The following is a 13,021-nucleotide window of genomic DNA, read 5'->3' as shown; positions in this document are numbered from 1 at the left end:
CTATATTGAAGACAAGTCAGGATGACTAGCCAGAGAAAGTCGCACGTCTTCCGGGTGACAGGCCTGTTAAGGGAACTGCCTGATAAGGATCTCAAGACCGCATTGCAAGAGGCACTCAACGACAACTTTACCGACGACGAGAAATCGCAAATCAAGAATGATATTTCAATAGTGCCTTCATGCTATGAAAGTAGCCACCAGAGAATGGCTCTGGTGCAATTTCGTGGCGGTGTGCCTCAGTTTCTCCATGAGCTGAGAGTCAATCCGCTTGGAGACTGGCAGATCGAGATGGGAGAAAATGACATCAACTTTGACTGCAACTTCTTTGGATTTACCCAGCTCTACGCGCCGGATGGAAACGAACCAGTGGCTATAGAGTAAAGATCGTGCCGATATCTATATCCAGAAGAGCAATACTGACTGATAACGCAACATAGTATTATTGCAATCGCCGGACTGGATGGACATGCGTATGGATCATGGCAAGGAAGAGGAAACCTTGGTCGGATGTGGCTCCGTGACTTCCTGTCGAAGGACCTTCCGCAGTGCCGCACCATGATCTACGGGTACAACTCTAAGCTGTCGAGCCACGGCGTCGATACGATCCTCGACTACGGGCGGGAGCTGATGGAAGAGATTAAAAAAATTCGGAACACGGAGGAGGTAGGACACACTATCGGAATTGTCTATCTATAGCAATTTTGGGCTGATTCTGTGACTAGCTCCAGCAGAGACCTCTAGTTTTCATCGCACATAGCTTTGGAGGCATTATTTTGGCTCATGTGAGACCACCATCGGCTTTCAGGTATCATGTAATATATGCTGATATCACCTCATAGTGCCTGGTGAGGGCCATCCAGACCATGGACGACGATCACCCGGCGATCAAGTCGCTGCATCCAGCCACGTACGGCATGATCCTCTTTGCTATCCCACATAAAGGATTAGTGATGGACGATATCCAGCAGATGCTAGCAGGGGATAAGAGCCATCCGCGAGAGCAACTATTGCGGCAGATTTCCAGCAAATCAGACCTACTGACCCACCAGCTAGCCGACTTCAAAAATCTGATCCGGGACCGTAAGGTGGTCAGTTTCTATGAGACAGAGCAGACGAGGCGGTTGGTATTGGTCTGTCGTAGTGTTGATCTGACACAGACTATAATATGTACTGATGATCTTAATAGGACTCAGAAAGCGGACGATGGAAACGCACCGGGGATTTTATGACGACAGTTGGCACAGACTCGGCCCTCCTCCAGCTTCCCGACCATGTCGAGGAGAAGGTGCCGCTACATGCAGACCACTCGATGGTGGTCAAATTCGACACGCGCAATGCGGCCGGGTACCAAACAGTGCTCGATAGACTGCGCCAGTTCTCACAAGACGCGCCATCGGTGGTGGCGGCTCGTTTTAGTGAGTTACATCCAAAGATAGACCAAGAGCATCTCATCAATCTCAGCACCCTGGTCACACAATATCGAGGCCGAGAATGAAGTTCCTGCTATTTTCTGGAAGCTCTGACGTTGATCTCGCCAGACATACTCAATTTGCATTACGAACACGCTATGTCTTCCATATCGTTCGGTAGCAACAATCTGGGGAACCAGGTGGGAATCAATTATGGAGTGATCCATCTGCCTCCAGGTGGGATTTACAAGGTAAAGTCCTCAACAAACTAAGACTAATCCCCGCTTCTTGGCCCAGTGCGACCTGAAACGCCACCGCCTCCTCTCTTGACTATTCCGTTCCGTCGCGACCCAGATTTTGTTGATCGTGGAACGCTGGTTGATCAGATACAAGAAAAAGGCGCTACAGAAGGGGCTCGGATAGCGCTTGTTGGCCTGGGTGGCGTAGGGTGGGTTCGCAGAACAGCCCGTAGACTTTTGCTTTACTAATTATATACAAGAAAATCACAACTTGCGATAGAATATTGTTATCGAGTGCGAGATCAATCGCCCACAACGTGGGTTTTTTGGATTCATGCGAGCAATGCAACTCGTTTCGAACAGAGTTGCCGGGAGATCGCCGACCGAGCTAAGATACAAGGTCGGCAGGATCCCAAGACGAATATTTTCGAGGTGCTTAATAATTGGCTCAATAACCCGAAGACTGGAAAATGGGTTCTCGTTCTGGATAATCTCGACGACGAAGAATTTCTCCATACGGTACCTCCAGAACATTCGTACGGCCTTGAGAAAGATCAGAAGGGAGTACCAAGGCGATCGATCTGGTCTTATTTTCATCAAAGCTCAGTGGGTTGTATCGTTATGACAGGTCGCAGTATACAAGTGGCCTTGAGAATCGTCGAAGACTATGATATCATTCTAGTTGAACCGATGGACAAGGCCCACGCTATCTCACTATTTGAGAAGAAGGCAGGGGCACAGCACAATCGCGAAGTAACTGTGCAGCTGGTTGCGGCGCTTGAGTTTATGCCACTTGCGATCGTGCAGGCCGCAGCCTTCATTAAACAACGAGCACCGCGAGAATCAGTCACGCAGTATTTGGAAAGATTTCGGAACAGCGATCGCCAGAAGATGAATCTTCTTGATTATGAAGGAGGCCGGCTTCGTCGGGACCCAGAAGCCAAGAACTCCATCCTTGTGACCTGGCAGATATCATTTGAGGATATTCAGGAAAGAAGGCCATCAGCGGCAGGTCTCTTATCTCTGATGAGCTTCTTTGATAGACAAGGGATCCCTGATAGTCTCCTACGAGAAGGCAAAATAACAACAAGTCATGGGGGAAACCTTTATACGACAGACGAAGAAAGCGATACAAGTGAGTTGGAAAACACTACGAGCGTATCAAGCGATGCCGATCAGTTTGAGGACGATATATTGATGCTGAGAGATTATTCGCTGATCTCTGATAGCTCAGGTAAGGCGAGTTTCCAGATGCATCGACTGGTTCAACTGGCAATGCAAAAATGGCTGCAAGATAAAGAGAATTTGGAACACTGGAAAGAAATTTATATCCGGAGACTTCACAATACATTTCCCGAAGCAAGATTCGAGAACTGGAGAGAGTGCCAAATGCTGTTTGCTCATGTACAGCGCGCAATTACGCAGCAGCCACATGCAAAGCCCTCATTGGAAGAATGGGCATCATTACTTCACGAAGCAGCGTCGTTTTCATGCACAAGGGGAAATTTCTTTGATAGTAAAAGAATGGCGAAGAGCGCAATGAACGCAAGGAAAGAGCTATTTGGGGGCGAAAAGTGAGAAGACGATAACGTGTTGCAATATGCTTAGCTTAGCGTATAGCATTGGGGGAGAACTGAAGAAAGCTGAAAAACTCCAACTGCAGGCGATGGAGACTTGCAAGCAGGTATTTGGGCCCGAGCATCCCAATACTAGGGCCATGATGGCCAATCTGGCATCAACCTACCGGAAGCAGGGACGATGGACAGAAGCTGAAGAGCTCTAACTACAGGCGATGGAGACTTACAAGCAGGTATTTGGGCCCGAGCATTCCAATACTATGACCATCATGGCCAATCTGGCATCAACTTACTGGAACCAAGGGCGATGGAAAGAAGCCGAAGAGCTCGAGCTACAGGTAGTAGAGTCTTGCAAGCAGATGCTCGGGCTAGAGCACCCCTCTACTCTTAGTAGTATGGGCAATTTAGCATCAACCTACCGGAAACAGGGGCGATGGAAGGAAGCCGAGGAACTCGAGCTGCAGGCGATGGAGTCTTGCAAGCAGGTGCTTGGGCCAGAGCATCCGTCTACTATAACCAGCATGGGCAATTTAGCATCAACCTACCGGAACCAGGGGCGATGGAAGGAAGCCGAAGAGCTCGAGCTACAGGCGATAGAGTCTTATAAGCAGGTTCTCGGACCAGAGCATCCCAATACTCTAATGAGCATGGCAAATCTAGCATCGACCTACAGAAATCAGGGGCGATGGAAGGAAGCTGAAGAGTTCGAGCTACAGGTGATGAAGACATATAACCAGGTGCTTGGGCCAGAGCATCCTCATACTTTAAGTGCCATGGCTAATCTGGCATCAACATCTACCACATCAGCACCCAGATTTACGGAAACTATCAGCGTTATTATCGAATACATCATCAACACCGAGCTGATCACCACAATCTATACGGATACTATTGGCTATATGATGATCGAAGCCGCAAGGAGCTCCTGGGATCGCGATATATTTTTAACAAACTATGAACTTGACTGGTTTGCAAGCGGCATAACACGAGACTTATGTGGAGCAAGTTTCCAATATGCAGTTGGTTTCGGCACACCTACGCCCACAACATGGTCTGGTATACCGCGAAGTGTTAGCTTCGAAGACGCCGTCACAGTTGACTCAACCAAGTCCTACTCAGCTTGTCATTACACCAATACAGCGGCCCCGGACATTGGCGATGGTCTCGAGCTGGGTTGTGCCTATACCAATTATGAAGTGGTGTACTGTAATAATCTAATAGACACATCGATCAAGCCAATCATCAAATGCATCGACACAAAAACATCAACTTCAGTCTCCACATCTCTTTTGACGACGACAGAAACGAAAACCATTACGGTATGGTGATATCTTGATACGGATGAGAAAAGGCTCGACTAGTTTTAATACATCAAATTCATTTAATACCTACCTAGATATATTCCAGTTACAGTTATCCTAAACTTAGCGATGATAATACCCTGCCAAAACATGTTTCCCAAATCTGGGGTTACTAGAATCATTTTATTTGGATAGGGGTCTTGCTAGATTGATAGAATATAGTTAGTTCACTAAGTAAATATTTGTTGGTAAATCCTCTAGTCCGAAGCCGACTCCGACTCCATATCGTTTAGGATTTACTTTAAATCCTTGGTAGGACCTTTATTTGCTCCATACTTTTTTAACCTGACGTCAATTTCGAAATTTTGAAATATGTCTGATTTCAAAAATCTTCAAAGGATTGCCGTCAAGCGTGCTACACTTACTGTATCTCGTGGATTTATATCTAGGTATTAGAAGAATACCAAAGAATAACAAGAGAACAAAATATGCTATAAAAAACTCGCGCCTACTATGATCAATAAATACGATAATATGTTCCTTTGACAAGTGATGGCCAATGAGCGCTCACTGAGCACTCGGTGCAGTGATTATGATTGCTTCCTGATCACTCACTGATTACTCAGAGGCATCTATTGAGCACTCGGCCATGCCTTTCACGCTTTTGTTATTCTAGTCCAAGCAGTCTAAGTAATAAGCCATCATCTTTCCAATTTTCGAGGGTCTTTCTCTTCCAAGACTCCCACTCCTCGTCTTCAAAGTTAAAAGCCCGACGAAGCCCTTTGAACAAATCAATAAGTTCCTGTGTGTTTAAAGAGGAGCTCTCAGTCCCAAGAGTAAAGAAAAATCTCTGAGGTTTTCTGCCCCCGACAACATAGTTGGCAAGATCTGTGCGACCCCTTTCCCGAAAAATCGCAGCTAGTCGTAACTCATCCACGGTGAGCTCATTAGAGCCATTATAGAACTTAGAGACCGGCCACATCATACACGGGGAACAGAATGCCTCTGCCCTAGAGACAGTTTGTGTCCAGTCCCAGTCGATGATTCCAATAATATCAAAGCAGTCATTGACCAGAGTGTGGTCCCCCTTGTCGTCCGGGTGCTTCAGAAAAAATTGGTCGTCAGGTGGTACGTCTCTAAAGAGAATGCTGGTAAGATCCAAGCGGAATTGATGAAAGAGATCAGTATCCACTGGGGAGCATGAGTCAATCTCGCTGCTGGCTATCATCATAAGGTAATTTTGAAGTAAAGCCTGTAATGTCCCAGGCGAGGAAGAGAATGGACCAAGTGGACCCTTTCCAACTCGGAACGTTGAGTGGTTTGCGAAACCTTGGATGTTTATTGCATCTCCCGCCGAGAAGGTAAGTGATCCAATTGCTTCGAAAGGGTGCTTTTCAATCTCAACGAAAATGTCTACTAATTGTTGCATGACCTTCTCTTTCTGTTGGGGTGTTGTTTTTTGCCAATCCAGGGGCTTCCCATCTAGTTTTTCCATCAGAATATAGCCAACTCCAATCGCATTTTCTGAGTCTGATTCACATGCCCAGTCGAGTATTTTAGGCGTAGGAATACAAGTGTTTTGTTGAAGATAAGTCATGGTGGCAGCTTCGCTTTGAAGTATCCAATCACGGACTTCTGGTGGCGAAGCCTTTGCGAGGCGGAAACGTGCAAGCCATTTAACATTATCATCGAAGGTTACTTCGGCGTGGCAGTTCTGACCTCCCATCATGGCAGACAAGCTTTGGCGTGATAAATCAACGGTACACGGTATACCTTTTCTGAGCGTTGATGCATGAAGGCATAGCTTATGTTAATCTATCTTTTGACAAAACTGGTCCATGTGACGAGCTTCTGCGGCTGAAAATTGAGTACAATAGAGTTCCCAGTCGGTCTAAACAAAAAATTATGAGTATGGTTTGCTTGCTTAGGCTACCTCATATAATAGTTGAGCAAGTATATCGTTGACCTCTGGTTTTGGGCACTTATGCCACGGCTCTCGGCGGTGCAGGCAACATAAGTGTGTATCGCACAGAAAGCAGTCTCCTGCGAGTTGCGTAGCTGGTTCCCCACAGCTCTCCCATTCGCATAACCGTTGGGGCATGATGTAAAGTTCGGAGTTTCCTCGATGGCTATGAAACGGAATAAATAAATCATTAAAAGGAGTTGTCAAACTTGTCCGAACTAGTATGTTTTATAAAGTAAGATTTTGTTATTGGGCGATCTCAAGATAGACGAGAAAGGAGCATGTCCAAGGTTGCAACCTATAAGCTACCCCGCTTAGTATACCACGTTGGATCCTGTTTTAATTTTTAATTTCTCTAACAAACAAGTTGTTATTCAAATTGTCTAGCCAACTTATGGCTTATGTTTCGACACGTGTTAAAACCTAACAGCTTTAAGAAACCTTTATAAGTCAGCATAATCTTTTTCCCCGTCTTCCACATCACACTTGACTTTTAACCCGCAAATATAATCGATACTGCAGCTAAGTCACGCAGTGATTACTAAAGACTATGGTACGCTAAATTCTTTGAAATTGAAAAGAATTATTCAATACATTCCTCATTGCTTACAAGTGGTTTTCTAAGTACTCGGCCATGGAATATTTCCAATCGGAGAAACCTCTTCGGCTGTGTATTTCCGTCACTCGGTCAAGCCCATATTGGGAAACACCAGAACCCTCCCTTGATGAAGTTTTACGTGAAATTTCGCCAACCCTAGACATAAATGGACAGCCTCAGTTTTTAGTTAAACAAATATGGCCGAAACACAAGTTTTTGGTTTACGACTTCTTTCACACCAGCTACGATAACGCAATCGCTCACCTTAAACATCAAAACAATCTTCCTGTTCTCCAAGTGAACTGTGGGAAGAAAATTGATATTCGAATCGCATCGCCACCTTTTAAAGCCTATGTGAACAGAGAGGTAGCTAGAATGCATAATTTCAATGGTTATGAAGCTAAGCTACCCTACGTTGAAGATCATAGTGACGGTGCATATCCATGTTATAGCGATCCTCGAGATGTTTCTCAACTCTAAATAACGGAAAACTAGAAGGCATATATTATAAGCTTTCGATGCTATGAATTTGCACCTTGTAATTAGCGATCTCAACCCCGACCCAACAAGACAATCTCTCTCTTTTATTAAACGGTAACTGCTCGTTGATTGTCTTTTTAACCAATCAAGCTAGCCCTGATCATCTGGCTCGCTAGATGTCAACAATTTGTGTGTAGTTGAAATAATTCTCAAATACAGAGCATTTCGAGGTTGGCCCAAGGTTTTCGCGTACATAGGCCGCTGTCTCGAGGAAATGCCAATCGAGTAAGCCCCTCCAGGACAGAGCTTTTACCACTTGGCTGGTCTCCCACAACAACCAGTTGAGGGAGGCCGATATAATTTCCAACATTACAGGAGAAAATTCTGACGATTATTTCAAGTAATATTGGGTCGGCTAGGCCTTGCTCGTTATTGTACTGGAAGGATGAACCACCATATTGTGTGTTGTCTGCTGTGAATAACCTTCCTGATTATGAGGGCGATTCAGACGGAATTCAATCAAAGATAGGGATGCAAGCGGAACATCCTGACACGCTGACGAGTATAGCCAACCTGGCATCGACATACTCGAAGCAGGGCCGGTGGAAAGAAGCCGATGAGCTCGAGGAGCAAGTGATGAAGGCTTTTAAGACGAAGCTCGGCGCGGACTATCCTGACACACTGGCGAGTATAGCAAACCTATCTGTGACATACTGGAAGCAGGGCCGGTGTAAGAAGGCCAAGAAACTCGAGCTTGAGGTGATGGAGACTTGCAAGACAAAGCTCGGCGCGGATCCTCCCGACACGCTGACGAGTATGGCCAGGCTGGCGTCGACGTATTGGAACCAGTGCCGGTGAATGGAGGCCGAGGAGCTCGAGAAGCAAGTGATGAAGGCTTTCAAGACGAAGCTCGGCGCGGACCATGCTGACATGTAAATTCGTCTAATACCTGGGCTAAATGAAGTGCTTCCTAGGAGCTTAATCCCGAGATAAGAATCGATAGACCAATCAAATAAAATACGCAGTAAGATTACCTTCTAAACAGGAGTGTGGCTCCTAGGATAAACGACGATCCTAGTGAAACCCGACATTTATTGATGGGATAATGTAAACAACCTACATGGGAAGGGACGGGACTAGTATATAGATATGTTAACCTTCGTTGAGAACACGCGGGAAGTGCTAGAAATAAGTAGAGTAGAGATTTTAATAAGAATAGTTCTAATCCTTAGGTTCTCGCTCCTCCTCCCACTCCTTTTGTAATCTCCTCTCTACTTCTCTCACCTCGCACGGATCTAAGATACTTCGCCACGCAAATTGCCATGACGATAAGTTGACTTGCGGGTGCCGCTCTTCACGATTCATAGGAACCAGACCCATCGCTTGGAATCTCTTTTTACACCAAAGTGCGACCCCTAACCGTCGATAGGAGTCAAACTTGACCGTGCGCAGGGGCGAAGAATTTATCTTTGTCAGTATTTGCCATTGTCGCAGACCAAATGTACCAGAATCGATTTCGTACGTTTGGGTTATTGGCTCCGGATCAGGTCTTCGCGGGGTTGGCCACCTTTGTTCAACTGGATGACGGAGAAAAGGCAGTCGCCGAATGCCTCTATTATAGCCACCGCTATTGCTGCTGCTGGGGTCATGGGAGATGACGAGGTCTGCTGCTCGTGCCCAGTTGATATACTCGATAACAGTTTGGATTTCCTTAGTCTCGTAACATAGGTGCCACTTAATGTAAAGGTCGCTCTCGTTCATACTTTTTAATCGCGCCACGTCTTCAGCGGGCCAGCCGAGCCGAGACTGGCCAGCGGTGCATAGCTCATAGAATAATTGAATTCTCCAGAGTGCTCGGGAAACGCGCTGCTCTTCCTCCCAGAGCGGTGGGCCATAGTTGTGAACGGGGACCTTAAAGCTTTCGAATCTTTGAGTCCATGGCAGACTCTTCTCGTAATACCGAGCCTCGGGATCAACAAGGTTTTCCGGTTGGAGAGCATTAAATTTCTCGAGGTAGTGCTCAAGGCATGCTATGGTGAGATGATTTATTTGTGCATATATAGAGAGAATCCGGCGGATTGTCGGAATAGGAGTTTTATCAGGCAAGTCTTTAGGAAGGGGTGTCGGACGGGTTTCGCCTATTCGTAGTGGGAGTGTATCTTTGACCGTTATATGGATGAAGCCGTAGGTTAATACAGCTAAGCTCGAATATGCAAAGGAGGAAGATTCGAGCATAGCTATAAGGTGAATTGATTCCCGAATTTGATCACACGTGTTCTCTTTGGAGAAGACGGTGCGGGTGAGCTGAAGGCCTTCATGGTCAAATAGGCGCGAGATGGCTGGCGATGCGCGGAGAAGGTTATACAGAGATGTGCAATCATCAATAAAAGACAATATTTTGTATTGAATCTCAAAGGGCAGGGTCTCCATCTTAATTTATTTAATGAGTAGTACCCAGCACACCATTATTACTTAGCGTAATTACCCCCCTTAGTAGTATAGTGATCACGACGCCTGTATAATCCCAAGTTTAGAATTTTAAAGTACATACGACCACAGTGTGTGGAGAACAGGGCTTCCCGTCCGCTCAGCCTAGTTAGTACTAGATTGAGGCAAAAATTAGGCACTAAGGCACTAATTACCCTAATTTAGTTTAGGTTGAGGCGAAAATCAGGCATTAAGGCATCAAAAATACCCATATGGGACCCATACCCAACCCATGCACATGTCTAAAACCACCCTTGGATGACTTGTGGATCTTCTGTCTGCGCCCTCTGGATATCAAGCGCCCGAGATTTTCGCGTATGAAGAGATTCGGTGCGTTGAAGGAATCCTGTCACCCAGTTTTTGCCAACTTTAGGGGGGGTGTCGGAGGGGACAATTTCGCGGGCGCGGAGGAGCAGATTCGCCATATTTCGGCACATTTCATGCGAAAAAGCGAATCCTCTAGCGTCCATATCAAGGAGCCATTTTTCCATCGATTTCTCCTCACCTTTAGAGAATTTATGGCGAGAATGGCGAGTTATGGCCTTCGATTTGCGACCTTGGATTCGCGCTTTCAAAGTTGAGACAGGAACTGAAAAGGCGCGAGCAGCGGCAGCAGCAGAGGAGTATCGTTCATCTTTAATAGCCTGAATTGCTAATAAGACTTTACTCTCCTGCTGCTCCAAATCTTTCGATTTTTGAGTGCGAATTGGAGGCATTGTTGGTGTTAGAAAAAGGAGGGTCGATTTCGGGGTAAATATTTTGAGGTGTCGCTCGGCCAACCGGGACGCTCGGTCAACCGTGACGCACGTTATGTGTCAGTGTCAAGTATGGCTGAATAAGGTGGATTCGAACCGAATCTATTGGACAAATAGAAACAGAGTATTCAAGAATGTTGTTGTGTGTGTAATTCAACTAATAGGAAATGGCGGTAATGCCAACTATAGAATCTGACTAATATTGCACTAAACCAGATTGAGAATCGGTGACCTCTATATCAGGCTTAGCATATTAGCGTATTTTAAGGTGGCAAAAAAATAAATTGTCTGGTTCTAAAGTCGCGTTGTTTTCTATACTGAGTGTAACAGACCAGGAACTACTACGTGATGTTCGTAATAAGTTGTGTCAATGTGATCGAATTCTAAGTTAAAGAAGGAAGAGGAGAGAAGCTCCTCCTCGTAATGTAATCTACCTGCCGCTTCGGCGGTCAGCTAGGCGGTCAGCCGATGCTGCTCTTTCTGCCTTTCGCCTGACCCGTTGTATCTGTCACACTGAGCATCCTCCAAGATACCCCTCTTTGGTTAGAACTGTTCCCAAATCCTATTCTAGGCATTCTCCAAAGAGAACCCCTTCACCATCATGGTGAAAGGCAAAGGCAAAAAGCGTGCCCCAGATTCTCCGGACTTTATCCAACACCCACGAAAGTCGCCCAGGAAGCATCAGCCGTTGCCGCCAAAGCGAGAGCTATCCCTAATGTCAACTGATATTGAAGAGGACTGGAGCGCTTTAGAGGCCAATGCCAAAGCAAGGGTAGCAGCATACGAGCTAACAGACAGACCCTCTGAGAAGCGATTGAAATCCGGCCTGAATGCCTTGATCAAATGGCTACCGCCAGGCGGCAGAGATTCTCTAGCCCGTGATATTATTGAATCAAATACAGATGATAGACTACATGCTGTATTTTTCAACTTGCTCACCGGCCTCGCAGCACCAAGTAAGTCCTAGATATCTTATACAGTAAAATATGTGTCGCTAATTATTATCTGGGATAGTGAAAGCCAGGAGTCGGACCTCTACTGTTACGTCATCGCCTATTCCAAAGCGCCAGAATAATTCGGATGCGATAGACGGAACTCTGGTTAATCATAAACACCGAGCTGAAAAATTCCGGGAGGCTTGCTTCCGTCGGGACGGATATCGCTGTGTTCTGTCTAGGTTCATGGAAACCAACCACTGGAATTCTATCAACCAGGACTCAGAGATGGACCCAGAGACGGACCTAGAGGCGGACCCAGACCCAGAAGCGGACCCCGACCCAGAGGCGGACCAGGAACCTATCATGGATGCGCGGTGTATCGGCGCTCATATTATCCCGTATTCTTACGCCTCATGGACGAATGGAGTAAGATATTGCTCTTCCCATCATATTTATTTACTAACAAACATTAGGATGAAGAACCAAATCAACAATGGGAAGTTCTTTTTCGATGCTTCCCTATGCTTAGGAAAACATCTTTCACTTCCGGGTCTATAAATGAATCTCGGAATGGTTTAACATTGACCACCGTGATGCATGATGAATTCGGTGCTTTTAATATCGCTTTCAAGCCCACGGTAAGTAACTAATAATTGAAGATCTATACTATCACTTTACTAATCTTATATACTATTAGGAGGAGCTCAACGTCTATCAAATCAAAACCTATAGCAAGTGCCCTAATTCTTGCAAGCGCGATCTACCCAAAAGCCGTAAAGTGATCTTCAAGGTTGATACCAATACCTCCTTTAAAGATAGGTTAAAGTTTGACTTGACTCTACCTTCCCGGGAACTTTTAGAGTGTCATTGGCGCCTTGCGGAAGTATTAAATATCTCCGCAATGGCGGAGGCAGTGGAGCTCTATTGGAAGGAGTGGGATACAGTGAAGGTTACTGCACCCCGTGAACTGGACGAGTACGGAAGGACCAATATCGAGGATCTCCTGCAGCCAGCTTTTTGGGAATATCAAGTTTCTGGCTAATTGAGTTTCATGACTGATGTTCAACGAATTTTTTTTGTCATAGTTTTATACCCTTATGTTATTTGTTGAATTTCTGGAATTGCATCCCAAGCCTCATAAGCAACCCTCTCTTCTTTACCGATTTCTATTAATGATAGATCATGTAATGATCTTACAATCGGGTGCCAGTGCCTTGAACAGCTTCTCCTTAAAAAGGTTCGTATGGTGGTTGTTTCTGTGTCGATGGTGAAGG

The 13,021-nt window shown here is 45.7% G+C and overlaps 5 protein-coding genes across 5 annotated transcripts; 3 read left to right on the top strand and 2 right to left on the bottom strand.

The window, feature by feature from the left end:
• Positions 1-21: 21 nt before the first annotated feature.
• On the top strand, positions 22-4,553 carry N7495_003895 (uncharacterized protein; the record flags this gene model as incomplete). Its single annotated transcript, XM_057206546.1, has 9 exons — positions 22-377; positions 438-663; positions 723-782; positions 840-1,130; positions 1,187-1,415; positions 1,707-1,857; positions 1,909-3,222; positions 3,269-3,332; positions 3,438-4,553. The coding sequence occupies 9 exons, from the start codon at positions 22-24 to the stop codon at positions 4,551-4,553; spliced, it is 3,807 nt and encodes a 1,268-aa protein (XP_057064226.1).
• Positions 4,554-5,193: 640 nt separating this feature from the next.
• N7495_003894 (uncharacterized protein) lies at positions 5,194-6,252 on the bottom strand (the record flags this gene model as incomplete). Its single annotated transcript, XM_057206545.1, has 1 exon — positions 5,194-6,252. One exon carries the CDS (start codon positions 6,250-6,252, stop codon positions 5,194-5,196), a length of 1,059 nt encoding a protein of 352 aa, XP_057064225.1.
• A 1,846-nt stretch (positions 6,253-8,098) lies between these two features.
• On the top strand, positions 8,099-8,425 carry N7495_003893 (kinesin light chain; the record flags this gene model as incomplete). Its single annotated transcript, XM_057206544.1, has 1 exon — positions 8,099-8,425. One exon carries the CDS (start codon positions 8,099-8,101, stop codon positions 8,423-8,425), a length of 327 nt encoding a protein of 108 aa, XP_057064224.1.
• Positions 8,426-8,788: 363 nt separating this feature from the next.
• On the bottom strand, positions 8,789-9,997 carry N7495_003892 (uncharacterized protein; the record flags this gene model as incomplete). The annotated part of the gene is made up of 1 exon (XM_057206543.1): positions 8,789-9,997. One exon carries the CDS (start codon positions 9,995-9,997, stop codon positions 8,789-8,791), a length of 1,209 nt encoding a protein of 402 aa, XP_057064223.1.
• Positions 9,998-11,410: 1,413 nt separating this feature from the next.
• On the top strand, positions 11,411-12,789 carry N7495_003891 (HNH endonuclease signature motif containing protein; the record flags this gene model as incomplete). The annotated part of the gene is made up of 4 exons (XM_057206542.1): positions 11,411-11,765; positions 11,824-12,173; positions 12,221-12,385; positions 12,445-12,789. 4 exons carry the CDS (start codon positions 11,411-11,413, stop codon positions 12,787-12,789), a joined length of 1,215 nt encoding a protein of 404 aa, XP_057064222.1.
• Between the last annotated feature and the right edge of the window lie 232 nt (positions 12,790-13,021).

The sequence above is a fragment of the Penicillium taxi genome, assembly GCF_028828555.1.
Source record: "Penicillium taxi strain IBT 34144 chromosome Unknown utg000003l_segment0_segment0, whole genome shotgun sequence".
Lineage (NCBI taxonomy): Eukaryota > Fungi > Ascomycota > Eurotiomycetes > Eurotiales > Aspergillaceae > Penicillium > Penicillium taxi.
This window is presented reverse-complemented; position numbering and strand designations above follow the sequence as displayed.